The 25,043-nt window shown below is 41.1% G+C and overlaps 2 protein-coding genes across 2 annotated transcripts in view; one reads left to right on the plus strand and one right to left on the minus strand.

Moving 5' to 3' along the window:
- Positions 1-722: 722 nt before the first annotated feature.
- LOC127379197 (carbohydrate sulfotransferase 12) lies at positions 723-5,946 on the plus strand. Its single transcript, XM_051428502.1, has 6 exons — positions 723-2,967; positions 3,333-3,440; positions 3,811-3,986; positions 4,432-4,575; positions 4,719-5,026; positions 5,319-5,946. Exons 2-6 carry the CDS (start codon positions 3,338-3,340, stop codon positions 5,557-5,559), a joined length of 972 nt encoding a protein of 323 aa, XP_051284462.1. The 5' UTR covers positions 723-2,967; positions 3,333-3,337; the 3' UTR covers positions 5,560-5,946.
- Positions 5,947-6,544: 598 nt separating this feature from the next.
- Positions 6,545-25,043, minus strand: part of sema4f (sema domain, immunoglobulin domain (Ig), transmembrane domain (TM) and short cytoplasmic domain, (semaphorin) 4F) — a 59,051-nt gene continuing 40,552 nt past the window's right edge. The window contains exons 2-15 of the mRNA XM_051428499.1: positions 16,820-16,965; positions 16,109-16,168; positions 12,403-12,501; positions 11,448-11,559; positions 11,146-11,265; positions 10,862-11,016; positions 10,585-10,766; positions 10,323-10,464; positions 9,978-10,191; positions 9,738-9,847; positions 9,462-9,613; positions 8,807-8,862; positions 8,437-8,627; positions 6,545-8,286 (exon numbers count right to left, since the gene is read on the minus strand). Coding sequence (XP_051284459.1) covers positions 7,561-8,286; positions 8,437-8,627; positions 8,807-8,862; positions 9,462-9,613; positions 9,738-9,847; positions 9,978-10,191; positions 10,323-10,464; positions 10,585-10,766; positions 10,862-11,016; positions 11,146-11,265; positions 11,448-11,559; positions 12,403-12,501; positions 16,109-16,168; positions 16,820-16,965 — 2,465 coding nt within the window. The 3' untranslated portion in view covers positions 6,545-7,560. The remainder of the gene's footprint in view (positions 8,287-8,436; positions 8,628-8,806; positions 8,863-9,461; positions 9,614-9,737; positions 9,848-9,977; positions 10,192-10,322; positions 10,465-10,584; positions 10,767-10,861; positions 11,017-11,145; positions 11,266-11,447; positions 11,560-12,402; positions 12,502-16,108; positions 16,169-16,819; positions 16,966-25,043) is intronic.

Raw genomic sequence — 25,043 nt, forward strand, 5'->3', positions numbered from 1 at the left:
TATGATAACTACACATCAACTCAACTCAAAGGAAAGCATCTAACATTCTAAGAGACTTTGGCAGACACAATATAAACACTGATTTCTGGAAGAAAAAAAAAACCTGCCTACTTCTGGTTCGCACCTTAAATAGAGGAAACAAGTTTTGTGTGGAAAGACATCATTTACTTGTTTATAAGAAAAAAATGTTTGTATTAAAGGTGCAACTAGAAGGAAAAACTTGCATGGGACAGTTGACAGGAAATGTCAAACAGAAAAGGCTACAAACAAGTGACAAACTCCCAGTGGAGAATAATCTCCCCTAGACAGTTGGAGTGTTTGAAGTGCAGGAGGAGGGAGAGGTTTGTTTTTTTGCTGTCAGGAATAAGGCATATACATTAACTCCATTACCCGCATGTTCCCAAAGAAATTACATCCTTGCTTTAACGAGATGAGGGCAGTAACTCTTAAAAGGCTGTTGAATTCAGGACAGCTGGAAATAAATTTGTCTCTCAACTTATGAATGTTGCTATAAGTGGTAGGTTTTGCTAGAAACATTGTTGAATGAATCAGTGTGTATAGCCCTAGATGAAAGGTCCATGGATTAAAGGTTTTACATATTATCCCCTGGCAACCGTGAATTACATGCAATTTTATGGCAATCCAACCAAAAGTTATGTAAGATATTTAAATAAAAAACAAAAGCATCAACTGCTGGTGATCAAGCCAACAATGAGAAAAAGGAATACTTTATTGATCGTTTGCAGAGATGTCCTCTGCTGAAACTGCTGAAGAGCATCCATCTCCATTCGCCAACATTTCGGCCGTTGTGTGTGACCACAGTTATCTTCCCACTTGGTTTGGTTGTCTGGTGGAAAATGCCCTCGTCTACATAGCAGGATTTGTAGTCCGGCAGATTCTGCGAAAGCTGTCCTGTGATGTGTGCCATGCGAGCTTGGTCAGAGATGCTGTACCATCATCATTTGACGAGAGCTACCACCTTCTATCCCTGAAAAACAACGGCGGCCTAGTGATTCCATCACAAGGCACAGTGAAGGTTTGATTTTATTATCTTGTTTTTTTTAATCTTTTAATCTTTGTATATTAAAGTTGCTTTGTTCTTTGTTCTTATTTTCTCTGTTCTGTAAAGTGTCTTTGAGCACTGTGTAAAGCGCTATATAAATATAATGTATTATTATTATTATTATTATTATTATTATAATATATAAGGTGCTGAGAGCTGCAGAGAGGGTGATTCGCCAAGCTTCATCAAAGCAAGCTCCAAAGGTGTCGACAGTCATGCACATTGTCCAGGAGGAGATTGGAACGGAGGATGTTTTCCTGCTTGGGGAACACGTTGAGGAGACACAGTTTGGCATCGACAACCATCATTCCAACTTGTTGTCACTGGTTGTGTCTGTGTTTCTTGAGATAAGGCTGCACCACATTGCCAAACTCACCTTTCTTGACCTGCAGAAAGGGAGCACGAGGAAGAAGCTCTGCAAAACAGTCCTCTTTCAGGGGTTTTAGCTCATCTAAAACTCTCATGAGCAACTTTGTACATGTGTAAATATGGTTTGTGGCGGGGATGTGTCATGTTCTTGTGTTAACTTGAGAATTTACATTTACATTACATTTTATTCTCCCTCTGCTTTGTTATACAAGTCTGAAAAGCAAGATGAGAGTGTATAGAGGCATTTCCACTTCCTTCCCCTCCGCATTTGTTATCCAGGTTTTGTTCTAGTCACTCATGGTTGTCACTCTTTTGTATTCTGTTGTGAAACTTTTTGGTTAGCTATATTTGCTGTTAATGCTGGAATAAGTACATTTCCTGCTGTTTTGATGAGAATGCGCATCTGCCTGGTATAGAACAGCCTCGAAACAGTCTCACAAAAAACGTGTGAAAATCAGTTTAGAATTCAGAGTTATGATTGATTAACACATTTCATTGCGCCTCCCAAACAGATTACACTGAGTGGCGCGGATGACCGGTCCAAGATGGCGGCCCCACGGCTCGTCAGCGCCAATAGGGAGTAGCGGTCGATGCAGCGTCTATTCTTTATATGTCTATGTTTTTATAGATCTCCTCCTTGTTTGTTTTTTCATCTGTCATCTCTCTTTTAATTCATCCATCCCTTTTGTTTTATCTCCCTTATGTTTGTTTTTACATGCTACCTATGTTTGTGTGATTGTGTATGACTATACCCTTATGTCTATTTGTTGTTTGTAAAACACTTTGGATCTCTGTGTCAAAAAGGTGCTATATAAATAAAGCTTTACTTACTTACTTACTTACTTCCTGTGCCGCTCTGTTGTCCATCTCGGTGGATGACAAGTCAGTAGCATTCACCATCTGGTAACCTCATACGTCTCTTTCAAATTTGGTGCCAATCAATCAAGTAGATGTTGTGATATTTTATTGAATAGGCGAGCACTTTGAGCTGCAGGTGGTGCCCGACGTCAGTCAGGGAATCACTAAACTCATTAGGATTTATCCTTTGGGAACCTTGAATATCGGTCGCAAATCCTCTGTTATCCATCTAATTGATCCGATCTGATAATGAGATCTTTTTGATTGCCATTTTGAATCATGATGTAGAGCAATTTGAACAGCCTTAACGAAACAATAACACGAAATATTCTTCATTTGACCTTGCATTACCATGTAGTGAAGAGACCACTTACATTATTTAATTTTTAAAATCACTTTGAATTTGTCAAGACTTTTATGTGACGAATCACTTGTCAAGAAGTTGTGGCAGAATACAGTTGGTTGAGGATGTCGCAGAGTCAATATTGGCTGCTGCACCTCTCCACTAATATGTTCATATTTGTTTTATCCTCTCCACTACAGAGTTTGCTCTGCTTACTTCCTCACAGTGAACTCTTAGTAGGACGCAAACAGTATCAGGACATGTTTCTGTAGTCTGAGCTGCTGATGAGCAGTTTTCTCTCAGGGAATCAGAAGATCTATCAGAGAACAGCAAGGTGAGTGATTACTTGTGATATTTAGGCTGCAATAAAACTACTGTACAGGAGCATCAAAATAATGCTTAATGCCTAATCTACTTATAGATTTTGTTTGATTTATTTAGTTGTGACTTAATTTGAAGAAATTCAACTTTGATTTAGTTATGGATTTTGTGTTATTACAAAATATTTTTTACACAGTCCAATATGTTGGTAGAGCTTTTATCTTTGTGACTGATATATACCGTAATTAAGTCGGAAAATAAATAAGGGATACTGGATTTTACCCTTAATCACTTGAGTGTCCTTCAAACCCTGTACATTCAGTGTACTTTTATTGTTTCTGGTTCATTGACAAATGCTGACACATTGTGTATCTCTAGCTGCCATGACAACATGCAGAGGATTGCTACTGCTCCTTGGATTTGTGGGATCCATGTTTCTCATCATATTGACCTCTCACCAATGGGACATGTCAAAAGAAAAAAGAGGTAAAATATGTCTATGTGTGTTTGTTTGTTTCAATTTCGTACTGTTCCTGCTGTGCATCCTGGTCCTGGAACAAAAGCAGTTTGTTTAAATAATGTTTTGCTTGTTTTATGTGCTCCACTGCATGTGAAATGGTTTTGGAATTAGAAAGTGGATTAGTAGATGACGGATCTTTGACCTCACCCCTGATTACTTTTGGATTAAAAGCTAACTCTAAAAAATAAAGAAGCAGAAAAAAGAATAAATATTTGCCCTCTGGCTTTCACCTCTCCCCGTCATCTCCTCGAAACAAAGGCGAACCTAAAGCAATATTTATTTAGCATTAATGATTTTAGCAAGTTACAACACATATTCTTATTCTTCTTATCACAGCGGAGAAGATCCATCATCTACATGAACTGAGAAAGCAGCTGCTAAGAGAAATGTGTGATGGTGACAAAGAGGCATTTTCTGAGGGGAAGCGCACCGTAGAAGACATGAGTGACAAAGAGCTGGAGAACCTCATTGTGGATGACAAACATGGCATCATTTACTGTTACATTCCCAAGGTGATACAGACGTAAACACACACAACACACCCCCAGTAACTAAAGACTTCTAATGAGCATTTCAGGCCTAAACAGTACTTATTTGATTGGATTCTCATCTAAATCCATCACATTTAGTTCATTTGAGTACATCTCACAAATCTGTAATCTGCACTGCACAACCACTAACCATAGTCCCATTTTCAGCTCCAAAATAGACTAATGACATTCCCCTCAGTTTTACATTGAGTTAATTGTTAATTAGACGCTAAACTAAGATGGCGAATATCAGTGTGAGCATGTTTATGTTACCGCATCTATGTTCCAAGAATATTAAGTTCCCTAACTCCCTTATCCTAAGCTTAACCCTGGAGCTGGGCAACACAGGACCCTGGGAACACCCTGGGAATGACCCCAGCATCACATAAGCATAGCCTTAAACCTTTTAACTTGTTCTTATCTACAGGTGGCGTGTACCAACTGGAAAAGGGTTATGTTTGTCCTGAACCAGAGCGAGCCATATCATGACCCCATGTCCATACCTGGTGACTTGGTCCACATGCACAGCAAGTACACTCTGCTAAACAGCTTCCCAAGAATAGAGATGAAGGTCAGTTTAGTGAAGTTATTAACTGAAAGTGTGCCCACCTTTGTTTCTGAAGTAGTTAGAACATATATTAGTCCCATGATTAGTGGATTGAATCAGAACAGGGTTAGTGTGACAGGGGGTTGATGCATATTTGTTGACTACAGGCAAAGCTGAAGCACTACACCAAGTTCCTGTTTGTGCGGGACCCATTTGTCCGCCTCATCTCCGCCTATCGAGACAAGTTCCAGCGGCACAATGAGTACTACTATAAGAACTATGCCCGGTACATTCTGCGTCAGTATGGCAACCAGCCTGACCCACCACAGACAGTGGATGAGGCGTTCGCATCCGGCGTACGCCCCTCGTTTTACAACTTTATTCAGTACCTGTTGGACCCGCTGACAGAGAAGCGAGAGCCCCTTGAACCCCACTGGAGGCAGATGCACCGCCTGTGCCACCCCTGCCACATACAGTAAGGCAGTTTTTATTAGCTGTAAAGGTCATGTGGAGGGGTTATTGACCTGCAGAGATATTACCAATCTACAAATAATAGTTCAAATTTTTTTTATCTCAGTCTTTAAACAACAAAAATAAATGGAAATGGAAAAAAAGGATTAGTAGTAGTAGTAATAGTAAACTGATCTTGATGTATAAAATGGCTGGAATGTCCCTTCAACATCCGGAAATGACCAATTAATTCAATGTTAATACAAGACTATGCTCGTTGCAGCTGGAGTTTCACATTGGTTTGTTTTACTTCTCAGGTATGATTTTGTTGGCCATCAGGAGACTCTTCAGGATGATGCTGAGCAGCTTCTGAAGACCTTACATCTGAAGGACGTCATCAACTTCCCTCCTTCCTATGAAAACATGACTTCCCCGGATTCTGTGTTGAACTGGTTCAGAACAGTGCCCCTAGAGGACAGGAGGAAGCTGTACAAGCTCTATGAAGGGGACTTTAGGCTTTTTGGCTACAGAAAGCCAATGGAATTGCTTGCTGATTGAGATGAAATGATGATTTGGACAACTTCACTTGTCCCTATGCAGTCAATGGGCATAGAAACCACAATATTTACCTCTGAGCAAACCCTCACAAATCACAAAGGAAATTGCAAATGTTTTGCATTCTCTGATACAGGAATTATAAGCATTGTCATTACATAATGGTTCTGTTCATGCATTTGTTTACTAATTTTGCACATTCTTACATTTTCTACTCTACACCACTGAAATCTGTTGGCTAAAAGCATCAAATAAATGAAAAACAAAATGAGGTTATCAAGGTTCTAAGTAAATGTCTGTATTTTCTGTACTTCTTTACCTGTTTTCAGATGTTTCTTAACAATGTAAATAAATGTCACAGTGACCAACCCAAAGAGAATTATAACTCAACTTTGCAATTCCCCTTTAGCTTCTTTTAGCTAATTGTTTTGGTTTTATGGCCTGCAATTTCACTGTTTTGGTTCACTCTTACAGCTCATGTCAGTGTCCTCTATTGCAGCACAGTGCAGCTGTTCAGTGAAAAAGTTCTGATAAACCCCCTGTGGCATATAATGCTACAGCAGCCTATTGGCTAAGCATGGCATAAACTCTGTAAATGTTTTATGTTTGAACAGAGCCAGGCTAGCTGTTTCCACCTGTTCCTAATCTTTGAGGTAAACGTTTTTTAATCTGTAAGCTTAGCGAAGATAACTTGCTGCTGACTGTGGCCAGTTGTACAGTACAAGGTGGTATCCATCTTCTCTTCGAATTCTTGGCAACAAAGGGTATTTCCAAAATGTCAACTGTGGCAGCTGTTAAGTCGAAGATAGACTATATATTTCATATCTTAAAAGGTACAAAACCTCACTTACAGCCACAGATAACTTCACACACACTTGCAAGTTGCCGGATTTGCAGAAATTAGCACACTGCACCATTTGTTTCAAATCTTTAAACTTCACTAACATTCAGATTTTCAAAATAAAGTATGGCAACAGTGATACCCGGGTAATAGCAACTTTTTTAGGCTTTATTACAAAACAACATGACAAAAACAATACATTGTTATGTTGAAATCCACACTCATAAAACAAGGTGATGGTGGCTTTGTGTCTGGCAAGGTCCATTTGATGAGGCTAAAATGAATTTCACAACTTTTTGAAAGTCATTTATCTTCTGTCTCAGTAACTGTGAATGTGAACAGTGACAGATCTGGGCAGCAGTCAGTCACCTTAAATCTGCTGTGCATCTTTAACTTTCCACACTGACAAAAATCTGACAGGCGACCTTCAACCCCATCATCCTCTTGACGTCTGCGGCAGTGTAGGCAGGGACAGCCCGTCACGGTCACTGTAGCCCGTCTGAGGGCTCTGCAGTGAATTTATGGTTCTTTAGTCTCTGACAGTGACATCTCTCTGTTTGAAGCCCAGAACTGGTGCAGTCCAACTGGGAAGTCTATGGCTCAGCAGTCCTTTGGTGCCTTTGGACCCATCAGGGCCTGGGATTGGAGTGATGTGTCAGAGAGAGGAATAGAAATAGAGAGACAGAGAGACGTGCTGAGAGATTCAAAGTGCACTTTTCTTTTGCAGTGCCATCAGGAGAAGAGAACGAGAGAGCAAACAACAACAGAAGTTAAGGAGAAAGACATTATGGCTTTTCCATGTCCACACATGTAGACATTTCATCTTTGATTTTTTTGTAACATTGCGTGATATCACGCTCAGCTCCATGTCCACAGTCAGGTTCAGCTTATATTTACATTTTATATTTACATCTGACACATGTATTTCGCTGTGGTTGTCACAACACTGGAATATGTTTTCTATCTCACCATTCTTTCCACAACTCTCTCACATGCTTAGAAATAAACTTATATATTTCTCATATATCTCTGTAGTCTCTCGTCATTCCACAGCTCCCATTCAAAGGCATTTGGCAGTAGCCATTTTGCATTTCTCCAAGTAGCATTCAGTTTATTTAGAGGATGCAAAATGGTGCAATCAATAGAGCATTCATATCACCTTTTCATATTGAACTTTCTTCACATTTAGCCAGTGGTGCTGGTGATTTAAACATGGGAAAGCTGGCCAACTCCTCCTCCAGTCCTTTCATCCCGTCCCCTCCCCCATCCCCCAGCCCCTCATCCACCTCATCCCCTTCCCCTGACTCCCTCTCTACCCCCTCGGGTCTCCCCCTCTCCCTCTCCCCAGTCCTTCCATCCAGCATGTCTGCAGCTAAAATTTCAGAGGCGAACTTCAGCCCGCTGCTACTTGTGTTGCAGTTGGCATACAAGGAATTCCCATGGCCATTGCTGGGGTTGCTGTGGATCAGGGTGCCGCTGTAGCTGTTGCCATGGTGACCACCATTACCCAGGTTGCTGAGGAGCGTTGTAGACGTAGTTGTGGTCGCCGTGCCGTTACGTTTTTCCGTCAATCTGAATCCCTCGGACAGCAGGCTGGCACTGCTAGGGGACTGTGGGGTGGCCGAGGATCCCAATAAGTCCCGCCCCTTCTCTGATGACAGCGAATTATCTGGCAGGTGGTGGCCCTGCCGGCTAAGGCTGCGCCTACGGGTCACGAAGTAGATAAACACACCAAACAGTACACCCCCGCAGAAGACAAGGATGTAGATGGCCAGGACATGTCGTCCCCCTGCTGCCGCCACTGCTCCACCAGCACTGGGGCCTTCTAGTGTGAGCTGATAGGCTGCTCTAAGGCAGGGGGTGGGGTCTCTGATACCTGGTCCCGCCTCCTGGAGTAGAGTGACATGACAGAGAAGAAGAGAGAGTTGTTTGATCTGTGAGTGTGAGTTTTTCTGCTGCTAAGGAATAATCTGACAAAGGCCACATTTTCCCCCTTTTTTAAATCACATATGTAGCGGACATATGTTTGGCCTGTGTACCTGGCATGTGCAGATGTATTTTCCAAGGCTGTCCTCTGTGACAGTCACCTCCAGGTCAGAGTGGTGCTGCCTGGTGAGTCTGTGTGGAGGATGCTCCCAGCTACAGGGCCTGGGAGACAGCTGGACACATGGCAACAAGAGGCGCAGACCCATGGAAACTCGCAGCTCCCTGATGGATGGGGTGCAGCGCCCTGCAGGAGACAACGAGCGAGGAGACGGTAGAGAGTTAGGAGAGAAACACACATATACATAGAGAATGTAAGTTAAAGTGTGATTTTTTGTTTCGTTTGAAATCATATTACACAGGTTTGAAATCAATAAAGGATTTGACATTTGGATAGTCTGTGATCTAAAAATTAGATACACTTACCTTCTCCTGTCTCACACTTTTTCAAGGCGTCATCAATCATATCACCTGGACCAGGCCTGGACACACACACAAAATGGAGTCACATTTTTGCATGAAAGTTTTAGTTGGAACAGAGATCTTTCCTTGGTGCCTGCTCTTTAAATATTTCTTTAGTGAATTGATTATTCTATCAACATATGGTTAATCAGTTACAATTTTGATAACTGATTAAGTGAATTATACACAGAGAATGCAAACAATTATTGATCTCTTTATTTTGCTGCTGGTTACACTTCATACTGATAACTGATGATGGGTTTTTGATAGTTGATGATTTACTTTTCATATATGATTGTTTAAATATATTTTATTAGCAGTGGTTTAAACCGTATGATGTGACTGACAATTGCCTATTGTTAAATGTAGCAGAAAACAGAGGTGTTTCTTACATTACTATATTGCTTACTTACTGCATTACTAGATAAATGTGCGTTGGTGCAAGGAGAATCTTGGTCAAAGGTTTGAAACAAAATGACTAATGAACATGCTATGAAGAAAAATGGGTCAGTTTTTACACATAACTAAACCTTTTTCTAACACAATACTGCCGCTGTCTGCCTTTGCTTTTCATTTTTGGAAGTCTTCCAGTTCATTGTGATATTCCTGTAGTACTCACTCTGCTGTTGTGGATCTGCAGGCTCCTTCCTCTGGGATCCACACACAGCCCAGGCCTCTGGCTCTGGCACACACCTCACAGCTGGGATACAGAGTGCAGCCTTCAGCCTGGACACGAGCCAGAGACAGAGGGCTGCCCACCAGAGCCCAGCCCTGGAAACACAGGGAACCATTACAGAAACACAGAGCAGTGTGACAGATATTTCTGAGCACTGCGGATCAATATATGCACATCATGCACAACATATGTGTGTGAAAAAATTTCTAAATGCTCTACCTGGTGCAGTAATATATTGTTGACTGGCTCCTGTGAGGTGAACAGAGGAATCTCCTGCAATAAGGTGGCATTCTGGCCCACTACTGCCACCCGGTGGAGCTCCCCACGGTCTGCAACACACAGAAACACATGGTGAACAAAGAATCTCATCTTTTATCAAAAAGTCAACTTTTGACTGCCAGTTTGAGTTTATCTCTTCACATTTTCTCTCTGGTTATCCAAGCCTCCAGCTCCCCTCACCTGTTCCAAGGTGCAGCACTGCTCCTTTCTTCTCCTCTCCAGTGCCAGTCTGTGTAACAGCCAGCTTTGTGTATGTGATTCCTTTCCGGACCAGCAGGGGTGCTGCCATGACACTGTTCTCCATCAGTGGGTGGTCCCTCACAAATGTCAACACCTTGTCGGGAAGTTTCAGGGAGGACTCGAACCCCTCTGCCTTCAAAGCGTTGTTCAAACACTAAAAGATGTGGAGAGAAGGACAAAAAATAAGTAATGTCCGAGTCATTAATATTAAGGGAGTAGAATGTAATGAAATTGTGTAAAGTAGAGGTGCATATGCAGCAGTTCTGTAGTTGTAGAGTTTAGTACCTGGCCAGGCCTGGGTGTGGGGACAGGTTCAGGGTTGATCCAGTTCTCACAGGTCTTCTTCAGCTCTTTAAAGGGACCGTCCATTACTTTGCTGATGTCAGACAGACTGAAAACACACACTGCTGATACCTCTTCACGCTCCCTAAAAAGAAGAAAAAGAATGATTAACATTTTATTTGAGTTAAGTTCCATACCATCCTTGAAATAAACCCTACAGGATAGCTTGTTTGGAGAGAGAGCAGCTCTGGTTTCCTTTGCTTACCACTGGGAGGTGAACAGTCCGTAGAAGTGTGTGCTGCTGGGGTCGCCTGGTGTGTGTTGTGTGGTGAAAACATCAGTTAGAATGTTGTAGCGCTGACCGCTTGGTTTGTCCTCACACACAAGCTCAGCCTTGAGGAAGGTGGTCCAACGTCGCTGCAGAGTCTTCATCCCTCCCACATCAGACTGCACGGACAGGGAGAGAACGATTAAGCCTCACAGTGAATTCATACGAGGCGATCAATCAGTCAGTCAATCATTCAGTCAAGACACTGGGATACCTTGCAGACTCGTGCCACCCTGGGCACTTTGACTTTGGTGTAGAGGTCATATTCTTTGGCCACCTCAGTGAAGAAAAAGTAGATTTTGTCGTCGTCTCCTGATGGGTTGCTGTCTGCAGACTGCTCTATGAAGGCTGAGCTCACAAACTCTGGGTCTGAGGAAGACAAACGCACAATTTGACTTTTTCCTGTGGGAAAGCATGATCAAGGTAATTTAAAGTGGAAGTGTGTTTGTGTCTGTGCATGTGCATGTCAACATTATGCAAGCGTGCCATGTGTCTCACCGCTCAGCCAGTTGATGGATCGTTCAGTTCGAATGCGCTCCTGCTCAGCGCCTGTTGCCCGGGAGATGTCAAACAGCGTTCCCAGGAAGTTACTGGTTGCTGCTGTGTATAGGGTACCACCTAGACAAAAGAGAGAGAATGAAGTGAGTTTTATTGAAATAATGCACAGTAAAATATGAAAAGAACCTAAAAATAACCTTCCACTACACTAGACTAGTCTAGACCCATATCCTGATCAACCAGACTACAAACAAATTAGTAGATGAATCAGTCAGTTAGTCAAACACTCGGTACTGTCCCACCTGCCATAACAGCTGTGTAGTGCTGACTGGGCTCAAAGGGACACTTGCCCTTCCCCGTCTCCATCTTCACCCCTCCATCCTCGGTTCTCTCCAGGGTGAAGGAGGAGCGCTCCTGGGGGACGACAGCAAATGAGAAGTTAGAACTACAAAGGCAGCACTGAATTGTCATATGAATAATGATAATTATGTAGATTATTCTTTTTACACAGCTGTCTGGTGTTTTATTATCCTCTAAATTAATTAAAGTGGAAAAAAATGAAAACACAATTTGATCTCTACAGGTTGTCTGCTTAAAATGTCACTATAATTGACTCTAATTATGCTCTTTTATGCTAAAAGCTTTAGTGACTTTAGTGCTCAAACTACCTTCTGGAAAATGTCACTCTCATAACGACTAAATCTAAAAGCTTTTGTTGTTTGACTGGCACCAAACGTCTAATAATTACTGAGGAAAAGTGGGTGAGTGGAGTCTGAAAAAGACTAAAAAGTTTGAATGTGAATACATTTGCAGCAGTAGTAGGATAACAGCATGTTGTGTGTGTGTGTGTGTGTGTGTGTGTGTGTGTGTGTGTGTGTGTGTGTGTGTGTGTGTGTGTGCACCCTTCTGCCTGTCCCTTTGGTGGAGGACTTGGGTGTGAATGAGTGTGGGAACTTGTCACAGAGATTCATTTGCAGCTCTTAATGCACATGCTGTAGGTGCAAACACACACAGATACAAATATACGGGGACACGCATGCGAGCAAACACACAACGGTTTGGAATTATAGTGTGCTGCAGCTGTGTGTGTGTAGAGATGTGACAGATGATAAGATCCTCAGGCATAGATCTGCCCTATAATGTCTCACTCAAATATAAATTCATACATGCAGACATGTACATGCAGAACAGGAGGATGTCCTCACACACACACACCGACATACACACACGCACACACACACACACACACTAACTGACCAGGAAGGCACACTGGGGGTCGAAGGCGTAGGTGCCACACACATAGATGCGTCCGTCAGCCAGAAACTTCAGCAGGCGGATGTAATTGTTACAGTCGACCTGCAGGGGGAGACAAACAGTCAGAAATAAAGCCGAAAGTGTTTTTAGATTCAGGTTCAATTTAAGAAATTTTGAGTAAAACATGTTTAATGTATATGTATTCACTTATTACATTTTGCATTAGATTATCAACAATATGGCTCAGTTTCAGCATTATGAAACATTTTATATATGTGAAAGAGAAGGTTTACTTTCAGTTACCATAAAAACATGTCTAAAATATATAACCGCATTACTTATTTAAATTGTTATTCAAATATATACAGTAGGTGACTGCATAAATATCAAACAACTCTGAAGATAATTTATATCTTTGTATGTATTATAGCTTTCAGAACAAGCTTGCTGCAACCAATTTATCAAAGTAGGTGTGACACATTTTATAAAGTAGATATTTATTATTTCAGTTTATTTATTAGATATTTTATTTAGTTTTAGAACCAAAGTCATGTCTGTTTTGACCATGACTGGTCCAACAAACCAACAACAGAACAGTCCATGAACAGAAGCGGTCCCCTATCAACCACACTGAGCTTTAGGAGAAAGGATGGAGAGAACAGCTGGGGTATCCATGATTCTGATTGGAAATTGGAGACCCCCACTGCTGGGACAGACACTTGAGACCCCCATTGCTGCCAGCAGAGATCATCCATACTAACTCAGACTAACACAGGCATGCAAGCTGCAACTGAAAACCACACATTTAATGCATAAATAATGCACAATAAGCACACTTATTATGTGCTCCTTTGTCTGTGTCTTGGATGATATATTTGTTGAGCTCCCCTCTCTTTACAGATGAATATTAAATCCATAGCTGTTGTGGAAAAACACCCCTACTGTCCCTCCCCAGTTACCATGAAACCATGACGCAGGTGATTTTTTTGTTAGCTTGTGTGTGTGTGTGTGTGTGTGTGTGTGTGTGTGTGTGTGTGTGTGTGTGTGTGTATCTTTGCGTGCCATCCTGGATGAGCTCCAGGCCTGAGTCACCTTCGCCCCAGGGACCTGATCCTCTCTGATGCCCAGATCATGTCACCCAAATCAGCCCCCACCACCACCACACCACCACCAGCCCTCACACTGCTCCAGCTCCACGTGAGACGGACAGAGAGCCAGAGAGAGGGAAAGAGAGCTCAGGCTGAACAATGGGATCAGCTGGGGATTAGCTATTTCATTGGTCCAAATTAACCTCATTCATACTAACAAGCTTCATTCACTATCTGGCATGGGGTGAATCGAATGGCTCTATTCTGTTCAATTCAATTCTATTTTACTCTATTCTATGTGAGTGTGTTGGAGATTATAATTATTATTATGCAGCTTCATGTTAAAAGCTTCCGTGACTTTAGAGCTCACTGTGGAAATGAAAAGTCCTGCCACCAAAACACCTAAAAGCTTCCATACTAACTCACACTTATTCATATTAAGAGCAATTTTGCAATAATTACAGAGAATCACAAGAGTGTGTGTGTGTGTGTGTGTGTGTGTGTGTGTGTGTGGTAATGGCAGAAAGTTCTTCTCTTCTCCTCATGCTCTGAACCTTCTTTCTGTCCTTGTAGTCTTCACTATATTTGCTCTTTCTTCTAAAAACCTTCCTGTTTTCCACGAAGAGGGTTGTTACTAAGTAGATCTCTATGTGTTTTATTGTCAAAAATAAAGGTTTGCTGCTATAATCTGTTAATAATAATAATAGTAATAATAATAATGTTCATTTTAACAAAGTATTTCAGCCCATTTTTTTTGGTTTTTGGGCCTGCAATTTAGCCTACTGTTGTTTTTGACTCTCACTGCTATCTGCAGCAGGTGGCTGTTTTCAGCACAGATAAACCACTGTACCCTAACTGTCTCACACCACATGGCAGACAGACCATTAGAAACTAGCTGGGGAGCATTTGAGCATGATATTTTCCTCAAGAGGAAACCGAATGATTTGTTGAGCTCAATAGAAAGGTGTTAACCTACATTTTTAGTCTGATACACGTTTTGTTCTGCTTTATGATCAATGCAATGTTGACATTAAACTCAGTAGCTTAGTAACATCCTGCTGATAGCAGCAGAGTATTGTGTAACCCTGCTAACTCGCCCTGATTTGTCCTTCTGAGTCTGTAGTTTTTGCATGATTCACACACACACACACACACACACACACACACACACACACACACACACACACACACACACACACACACACACACACACACACACACACACACACACACACACACACACACACACTCTAGGTCAACTTCAAGGTAGTTTCTTGTTGGGTTTAGTGTCTTGTCTCTCTAATATAATAATTTCTTCTCTCTCAGTTTAATAATGTTCCTCATCCTTCCTTGCTCACTACCATCATTCGTCCTCTTCCTGTTTCCTTCCCTCTCTCCTTCTTCCAAATCCAAGTGAGTCACACTTGTAATCTTGTAATCAATGTTTTCTCAGAAAAAAACCCTAACCCCTTTCTTTCCTGCCTTTATCAGTCTTTCACCTCTTTATCGCCTTACATTGGAAAACAGAAGAAAAAAATGGGTCAAAACTAATTGCACTTCCTTTCTGTTATAGTAACACACTGACCCTCCATTAGCTTTGTTTATCTATTGATTTGACCTAATTTTGCTGGATAAAGGCATTTTCAGGCAAGTTTTTAGCATATTCAGGTCATTGAGTAAACCCCCGACCCTATGTTATGATGCTGTCGTGGTACTGCCCGGTAAACTGTAAAAACCAATGAATCAATGAGACATTACTCAAAAATGCTCCAGCGTGCAGTTAGTTCACTGTTCAGTTGATTTCCTATTGTAGTTGAAGCATAATGAGAAGTACAGCTTGAGTGTACAGTATGCTCTATTTAATCAGTTTCCATAGACAGTTACCGGACATCTGTGACTTCACATACACCCTCTCTTACTCTCTTTCTGTCTCCACACACACACACACACCAACCGCTGATGAGGTCTTGGCATAAATCCCAGAACTTCCCATGCCTACAGTAACAGCACGGGGTTGTGACACACACACACACACACACACACACACACACACACACACACACACACACACACACACACACACACACACACACACACACACACACACACACACACACACAAGAACAAAATATAGGCCCATGAAAACATGCATTTCAGTTGTCTGTAATTTCAATCCAATAAATTATACTTAAAATAAGATGGGAACACTACTATACTAACATTGAGATTTTATATCTTTTTTTATCACATCTGAATTCCTCCTAGTCCCTTATCAAATGAGATAATAACAGAAACACGTATAAATAAGTGAGTATTCAATGACAAAATCTCAAACATTGGAAGAAGTAAAACTTGATTCAATAGGAGATTAATGAGACTTGAAATATTATAGTGGTTCAGTGTAGTTTCAGGACATTTAAATGGTACAAAATACATCATCTAGGCACTATTGAACCAAACAACCTGTTCATTTTAGTGGTTGTTGTACTTTCCAGGATATTCCTGGATGTTTCTTTACAGCATCAGTACAACAGGGTTAATGGAAGACACAGCTACTGTAGATACTGTGAGTCACTGTAAATCCCCACACACACACACACAGAGAGAGAGAGAGCTCTCACCTCTGTCTTTCCCTTTGCAACACAAGACTTCCTCTTCTCCACCGGCACATCCCAAACAATCTGGAACAAAAGCAAAGGGAGACAGAGAGAATTGGAGCAGTTATTGTCACTGTAACTGATAAGTAGTCAGCGTTTAGTCTCATCACAGCACGGTTCCTGTTCTTTTTTTAAATATTTATATATTAACGTGTATTAGCTCAACAGTAAGATGCATTTACAATTAATCACCCAGAGAGTTTAATCCAGTCCTAAAGTCAATTAGGTTCATATTTTGTGGTTACAAATAGAAATCCAGAACATCACAGTAAACTGTGGAGCAATTTTTATAGAAATGTGCTCATAATTCAGTATTTTATCCTTGTGACAGGGAGAGAAAGTAGGTGGAAATTTCATAAATCCAAAGGCGCAGTCTTGAACTTACTCATTTGGCTATTTTGCCAGTGATAAATCACCACTATCAAGAAATATTGAGATAGTTGGAGTTCTTGGGGAATATGCTTATTCACTTTCTTGTCAAGACTTAGACGAGAGAATCGATACCTCTCTCATGTCTGTACGTTAATTAGGACGCCACGGCCAGTTAGCTTAGCTGGCTCATTAATTAAGCTAACCAACTGCTGGCTTCATATTTAGTGTACACGATGGAGAAATGAATAACATTATGTGAGAAATATGACGACCATTCACTCAACACACACTCACTCTTTCTACCTTTTTTGGTCGTTGCTTCAGTTTGTTGGTGTCCACAGCCAGTATGGCATCCCTTGCACCCAGGAACAGCATGCCCGATGAATGGTCCAGTAGGAAGGTGCTGAAGTTGGCCACATTGCTGAACTCCTCTCGAATAAGAATGGTGTCTGTGGACCGAAGGGGAGAGAGAAAGGGGGTGAGATTTTCAAGATTTGAGAGAGGTTAGTGCTGCTATCAGTCAACCAACAACGATTCTAAAAGATGCACTCGGAGATCCAAACATAAATATGTTCAGTGCCTCCTTTACCCGTGTAAATGTTAGAATAAATGGTTGTCGGGTGCAGATCAGTCAATCACAATATTCCCAGAAAGAGGTTTAAAGAGATAAACAGATGTGGGATGGAGGGGTGAGAATGGGAGGGTGAGAGATGAGTAACCCTTGTTTCACCCTGCCCTCTCATACAATCAGACAGCTCCAGATTGACTCCTTTAATCTCCCTCAGTGTTCACTGTTTTTTTCTCTGTTTTTGTGACAAACATCAACTCCAATCTGTTTCTGCTGTTTCCATCATTCCCCAAACATCCTTCTGGATTACTATCTATTTGCCTCTGTTTAAATGTTTGCTACATATATTAATTGAGTCAAATCCACTGCGGAGGAGAAATACAATAAACTAAATTATGCATTACATATGATAAATAATTAATTCATCTTTTAGATGTGTGTAATCTCAGCTATATTTGTCTTTTTAATCAAAACTTTCATATGAATCAAATCCAAAAAGCTTTTGAATTGTGTCCCAGCTCTTGTTTGTTCTCTTCCTCCTACTTTACAGGACAAAGCATATGAGTGTGTGTGAATATGTGTGTGTTCAGGTCCCAGCTGCTGGGAGGAAAGATCACAGCTGTGTACTGAACTTCTTTGGAGTGCTGGTGAGAGAGTGTGTTTTTTTGTGTACACAGTCTACCCCCTGTCTCTGTGTGTGTGTGTGTGTGTGTGAGGATTTAACAAGTCCTACAGCGCTGACCTTTGTTGGCCTTCATGAAAAAGGCCAAAAATGTCCAGAGAGAGAACTGACAGTCTCATTTCCAGTGAAGGTGGAACCAGAGACCGTACTACATCCCAATCAAACACACACACACACACACACACACACACACACACACACACACACACACACACACACACACACACACACACACACACACACACACACACACACACACACACACACACACACACACACACACAAGGAAAGGAACTCATTGTACCACAGATTAACCCATCGGTGGATGGATTAGAGAATGATTAAAGCCTGTGATGTTAATGTAACCCTTAAACAAACCAGGAGAGCAAAAGAATAGATTACATATTACTCATTAAACATCACTCAGTACATCTGCACAATCAAACAATTAATGAAACATGACATGACAATGACAATAACAAAGGCTACACCCATGTTTGTGCAAACACAAACAGATGCACACACGGAAACATTAACACATGTAATTTTAATTAAGTTGAATTCATCATTATTTTGTATATTACAGCACAATCAGATGGCACATGGCTGTAAAACTGACAACTAAAGTCAGCCAGGCCAATATTAGGTATAAAGGTCAGTGGTCATCTTATGTATTTATGTACAAAACAATAGACAAAAAGACATTATGATGAGCAAAATAGACTTAAAATGGGGTTTGTAAGACAGGCAGAAATCAAACTCCAATGGGATGTTCATGCAGCTATGAGTCTTTTGGACATGTGCTGACTTTTAGCTAACATGTTCGCAATAAGCACTTGATAAGTTGGTGGTATATGTTATAGGACACATTATGTCGCTTCTACTAATTTCGAAGAGGAGGGCTGCTTTCTTTTTTATTTCAAGGGTTAAGATGTTTTAATCTTTATCTCGTAAGTAGCCGTATCATCCCCTATAAACACACAGCCTCACACACTCTCGCCTCCACTTAAAGCGCTCACGTCAAATAGATAAATAAGCCTGTAAACAGTAGATAGGGGAACAAACTGCATTCCTCCCCTACAATGGGCTTTTTAGATTCACCTGAATATAGGAATTCAGGAAATGGTAGAATAAAGGCGAGAACAAAAGCACTCGTGCACACACCCTGTATTATTCTGCAGGTAAAGGCGAGGAGGTGACGATGTAGCACATTAATAGAGGAGTGTTTTCAAAAGCAAAGCAGAGAGGAGCAGCAGTTTGATGTAAGTACAAACAAGATGAAAGCAACATTAATTCTTTCACCTTCATCAAGACAAATGTTAAAATAAAGAAAGCTACTTAATAATTACAATTAGAACTTGATATATTTCCTAAATGGCATGAAGGAGAATATTGTTTGAGGAACATGAGCCCCAATTTGGCCGCTGTCTAATAAAAAGATTTCCTCCTTTCCACCTTATGGTGGATGGGACTCAAAGTACCATGTCAGTATATTCTGATAAATGGCTCTCGGCGTTGACATGGTTTTCCACTTAGAGCCTGTCTGTGTTGTTCTGTGAAAAAGAAAAAAAAGAAAAAAAGAAGAAAGATCCCAACACACTGACATCTGCCTGTAACTGAATCACAGACATTTTCTCTGGCCCTGCCTCCATCCAGACTCCCTCATCCAGTCAGTCTGTGTCTGGGTCCCGTAACATTTCACATGAATGTCATCTCTCATTCACTAAGAAGCCATCTGTTCGACTAAAACCCTCCAGGCAGTCAAATAGTGAGCAGCACTCTGATTTGCTTCCAGAGTGCCCGCACTTCTTGAAGGGCCAATGTGAGGAGAGAGAATGCAGTCTGTCAAAGCAGATGCATACGACAGACAGAAGTAAACGCGCTCACACACAAACACACACTTTGGTTTAACTGTTCCTCAAGTATACTGAAGCTGCTGATCTGATACGTGAAGTGTCTCCGTTTTTTTGTTTTACACCCTGAGCTAATAAAATAAACACTTCCTTCCTAAATCTGTCAGTCAAAGAGGACTTCAACTGCTGAAGGAGACAAGAAGTGAGGCAACAAAAACAGAGACCTCTCAGCCCCATTCTTTTCTTCTTTTTCATACTTGTGTTGTCTTCTTTGGCACCCCTCTTCATCTGCTCTGTCATCCATCCATTCTTTCGCCACCCCGCAGCCTCATATCTCCAAAAGAGATCACTTCTTCAAACTCACTTTACAGCCTGTGCCCTTCCGCTGGTCACACACACACAGGGCAAAGCAGACATGAGCGTTAGTGACACAGGCCAAAGGCAAGGTCTGCAGAGATGTCCTTGTACACTGGTCCACGCCGGCTGTGTAGGACATGAAGGCACACACATACGTATATGCACACACACGTGCACACATGCACACAGGGCCACCACCTGCTGTGTACCCTAATGTAGAGAGATGATTCCTAGAGCTACACCATCTGCCCTTCCCACACACAGTGGCACACACACACCTCTAACCCTGCACATCCAGGCACACGCTAAAAAAAAGGCCTCAGAAAGATTTGGAACATGCAGTTTCTTGTTTTTTTTATTATCTCCTGCTTGCCTTTTACCTACATGATCACATATGTAGCTGTTTGTTAGAAGCATTTTATGAATAGATTTGATTTGACATGTGCCACACGGGAAGAGAGGACGTTCTGCAGGTTGGGTAAATGCCTCCTCTTTGACAGTGGGAGCCTGCAGCTCACCATGTATCAAATATCACCTCCTGCCTGTGTGTCTTTGTGGCGTGCGCATACTGTGCCCATTCATGTGTGATGTGTGTATGTGGAGATGTGCAGTAGTAACATTATCAAAAAGACAGAAAGAACATCAGGCCAGGTTTTTGTGTATATCATTTTTTTATCTATGAACTGTGCTATGGAGTAAAGTAAATATGATGGTGACAGAGAGTTACAGTGGAAGTGCCTTCTACTAAATTAACTAAATTATTTTTAGCTCTGTTTCACTCTCCACCAACTCCTGTGGAAAACATCTGCTACATGCTCCACCATGTTTACTAGCTCGTTGCTAACATTGTCGGTCTGCTGTTTGGTGCTAGACAGGTAAAGCGTTATCAGTTCATCAGAGCTGTTTCACTGAAAACTGCCACCTGCTGTAAAAAAGAGGTTCATGAGAGCGGTGAAACAAAACACTAATGTTGAGGAGGAGGGGAACTGCAGGTTTGGGTTATGAGTCACTACATGAGTCTCTTTTCCCATTACACATATTAAATTGATCACTTTTTAATGTAAAATATTGATCAGGGCAGCTTTAAGTACGAGTATGAAGCCAGGTGTTGCTGTGTAAAAGAGAAGTCATCCCAGACACAGTAATCCCTGGATAAATACAAATTTTAAATAGAGCACTGGTTATTAAAGTGAAAATGGGGAACTTCACATTAAAAATTATTCAAATGATCTCTGTGGTAAACCTGCCGACCTTATACATGCTGAAAAAAGAAATCACACACACAGGATATATTTTAAAAAGCGACTGGTGTGAGTATAAATGAATAAGTAGTCCTAAAATACAAAATCCTCTCCCCTGCCATGAATCATTCATTCATTATACATTAAACATGACTGAAAGGCAGCCAGGGAGAGAGACCAACAGAGTCTCTCTGTGAATGTGTGTGTGTGTGTGTGTGTGTGTGTGTGTGTGTGTGTGTGTGTGTGTGTGTGTGTGTGTGTGTGTGTCTGAGTGTGTGTGGCGTGTCCATTAAGGGTTTAATAAACTGGCTTTTGCTCTTGGGGACCAACCCTGGTCTCTGGCTGCAGGGCATTGTGGGATTGGACCAACCAGGAAGTGATAAATTATACACCTCCCTCCTTCATCTGTCAATCAAAACTGACGGGATGGAGAGAAGAGATGCAGAGAGGCACACACATGCTCCAGCCCCCACAGTCTCTTAACACACACGCACACACACACACACACACACACACTCTCTCTCTCTCAGCCCCTACGGTGAGACAGGACACAGCTGCATGATCAACACAGTCCCACACTCTGCAGAAACGCACATTTATAGCGCTATCATCCACTCAGCTCAATGCCATTTTCCAGCTGTGGTTTCCTCTGAATTGTTCAGCAGCAGTCAAACAGATGCACTCCACAGGTTAAAGGAATATACCAGCTTTTGGCAGAGTGTCCCATTAGACAGAAAACCCATTAGCGGGCTCCCCTAACACTTCAGCATGCATTATGAGTGACGGCAGACAACAAGCATCATCCAAAGTGAGACAACCCTCCTGTTATTTATACACAGGTGTAAAGCTTAACTGTGGTTTTTAAAATAGAACATCAATTCTAAAAAGATAATCAGGGCTGAGGTTGCCAAGATTGTTTTAGTATTTCAAGTGAACAAGCATATCCCCTTGGCAATTACTTTTAGCTCTAGACTGTCTCCCTTCTTCTTTGTGTACTATATTTCATATAAAGTCTACCATTATTCTGCCAAAAAACATGGCTGAACATCCATCAGTGTTTGCACACCTCCATGCACACTTGAACCTTGAAGCTAGGCACTAGGTAGCAGGTAAAAGCTGAATCATCACCCTGGACAAAACAACATGACAAACATAACAAAGCATGGCAAGACAGAAGCAGGTTGCAATATTTTGTTTATGTTGAGGTCATGGCAGAAAAAGTGGCAGATGCACTCTGCAGCCGAGCTTACTTTACATCCAGATACACTGCCCCTACTGTTCACGGGCACGAGTAGCAATAACTTTTGAGGATGTGCACATCCAGCGCTCTGAACAAGTGCATCATAGGCATAATCAGTTAAAATGGCTCCATATTATAATGCTTAGAGAATTAAATTAACTTCTTCACCACTGAATGTTTTCTGTCTGCTGTTTTATTATAAACAGTAGCTTAATTTGAATATGATTTACAACCAAAAAAATAAAATGTCCGTTCCAGCACCCAGACAATGAAAATTGTTACTAAGTGTGTGTGTGTGTAATGTTTGGTTAACCCCTTCATATTGTTCCTAAGTGGCTCATTGTCTTTGCTTTGATTGATGACAGAAGTCAGCTATTCAGGCATATCCTGTCTCAAGAGCGGTTTCTAGAGTGTGTTAAAGTACGAGAGAGAGGGAGCCAGAGTGTGTTTCAGAATGTGAATTGAAAACAAAAAATAAAAGATAAATATCTTGGCCTGCATCTGTTGTTTTGACAAGATAACTTCCTCTAGACTTCTTCTCTAACCTTGGCTTGACATAACACCACAAAGTCTCATTGATCACGTGTGTGCATGACATCAAGAGGGAGTAAATGAAAAGAGAAAGACAAGCCTCCTCTTGTAGTGGTCATGGTCAATTCCAGCCCTTTTTTCAGTCAATAAACGGGCCTCACAAAAGCCTCAAAGCATCAAAGCTGGGTGCTCGTTAGATCTACAGAGACTCATTTAGCTCCTGTTAGCATCAGTCACTACATACAAATGCAGCTGAATGCTACAAAGGCTAAAACGTAACATCTGTGTGGCACTGTTATATGTAAGGACACACTTGAAGTTGAAAAGTAAATTTCACTGACGTGTTTGCTGCCGTGGTTGGATTTACTTTTAATCAGGCAACAGGGAGAAATACCCAAAGAGACATACTGCAAACGGAATTTGCAGTAGCCAATCTGTCTTTAAGATTGCATACAAATTCCTGAAATCTAAACTGCGTAGGAGCAGCATTAGACCATAAGATGAGAGATGAGACGCACCAATGTCACGGCTAAACTCTACATAATGTAATATAACCAAAATATGACAGCATACAAAACAAACCTGCCATAAAGAACAACAAGGTCGCGCTTAACTCCCAGCTGAGCACTCATACACACTATAGTCTTGTATCAAGGTCCTTCTAACAGCTTATTTTTTTTCCTTTGAGTTAGATTTATTAGAGCCACACTAAAGGATTGCCTGTGTGCCAGTGTGTCTGCAAATTTCATCAAGTCAAATGTAATAGTTTGTAAAACCTTTTATGGCCACTTTAATAAAATGTAAAACCAATTTTGCCCTGAAATGAATTTCTAAATGAAAAACCAGTTTGTCCGATTAGAGTGGAGTGTCATTGTGTGCGTGACTGAGCTGATTTCTCACCAAAAAAAAGTAATTTGAGAAAACAGGACCATTAAAAGTGAATTAAACACTTGAGGGTCAAATCAAATGATGCTACACTTGTGGAAAAGTTTTATTTACATTATGATAGACTTTATGGTACCACTTTCTCATAAGACGCTCTAGTATTTGTGACTAATGGCTTTGTTTATTGTTTGCTTTATATATGTACTAGAAAAAAAGGTTTGGGTTTTCAGGGTGTGAAAAATCTTCTTGGCAGCTGCTTATCGTTTGTATTAAGTAATAATACACTTGTAACTTTCTAATAAGCGATGCAGTTCTAAAAGTTAATATGTTAATAATAAAGGATTTGGATACATTGTCAGGATTTCAGTCCACTGGAGCATTCTTCTTGATGAAATTAAAGAGATAAAGACAAAGAAAGTGCAGGGGAGAATAAACACAAGGCAGATGGATTTTCTTTTACAACCTAGCAACCCCTAAGTTGATTTTATTAATGGATAATAAATGATCTATTTAGTTGTTATATATTAATAAAGTCTTTAGTTACAGCTCATAAACCCTTTATTTAAAATAGCTTATATTATATTATATATATATATAAATTATTAGAATGTGTTACCTACTTTGTAGTGCATATCTGGCCTTCCTCCTCTCCACTCAGAGGTGAAGACATCAAAAACACCAAATGACCCTGACACACAACCCTGGCCTCTCCTTTGAGGTTCTGCTTTACTGGGAGCAGACACACACACACACACACACACACACACACACACACACACACACACACACACACACACACACACACACACACACACACACACACACACACACACACACACACACACACACACACACTGCCTGAGGTCCTGAGGGAAGTGGAGGATTACAAAGTATAAAAGCTGGGAAGAGAGGAGAAAATGTAGGAGGGAGGAAATAAGTGTCACAAAGTGAATGATACAAGGACACAGGGACAGATATAAGGACGAAGGGCAGCAGGTTTGTGTGGAGAAGGACGAGGAGGTCCAAGGTTGCAGTGGCTGGTTGCCCACTCCATCACTTAATGCTCCGTTACTCTTCTTCTTCTGTGTCTTTTTATTATTTCCTCTTCCTGGGGTGTGTGTTTATATTTGGATGATCTTAGCTGAATAAAATAATATTGAGACTAAAAAA

Source organism: Dicentrarchus labrax, unplaced genomic scaffold (assembly GCF_905237075.1).
Source record: "Dicentrarchus labrax unplaced genomic scaffold, dlabrax2021, whole genome shotgun sequence".
Lineage (NCBI taxonomy): Eukaryota > Metazoa > Chordata > Actinopteri > Moronidae > Dicentrarchus > Dicentrarchus labrax.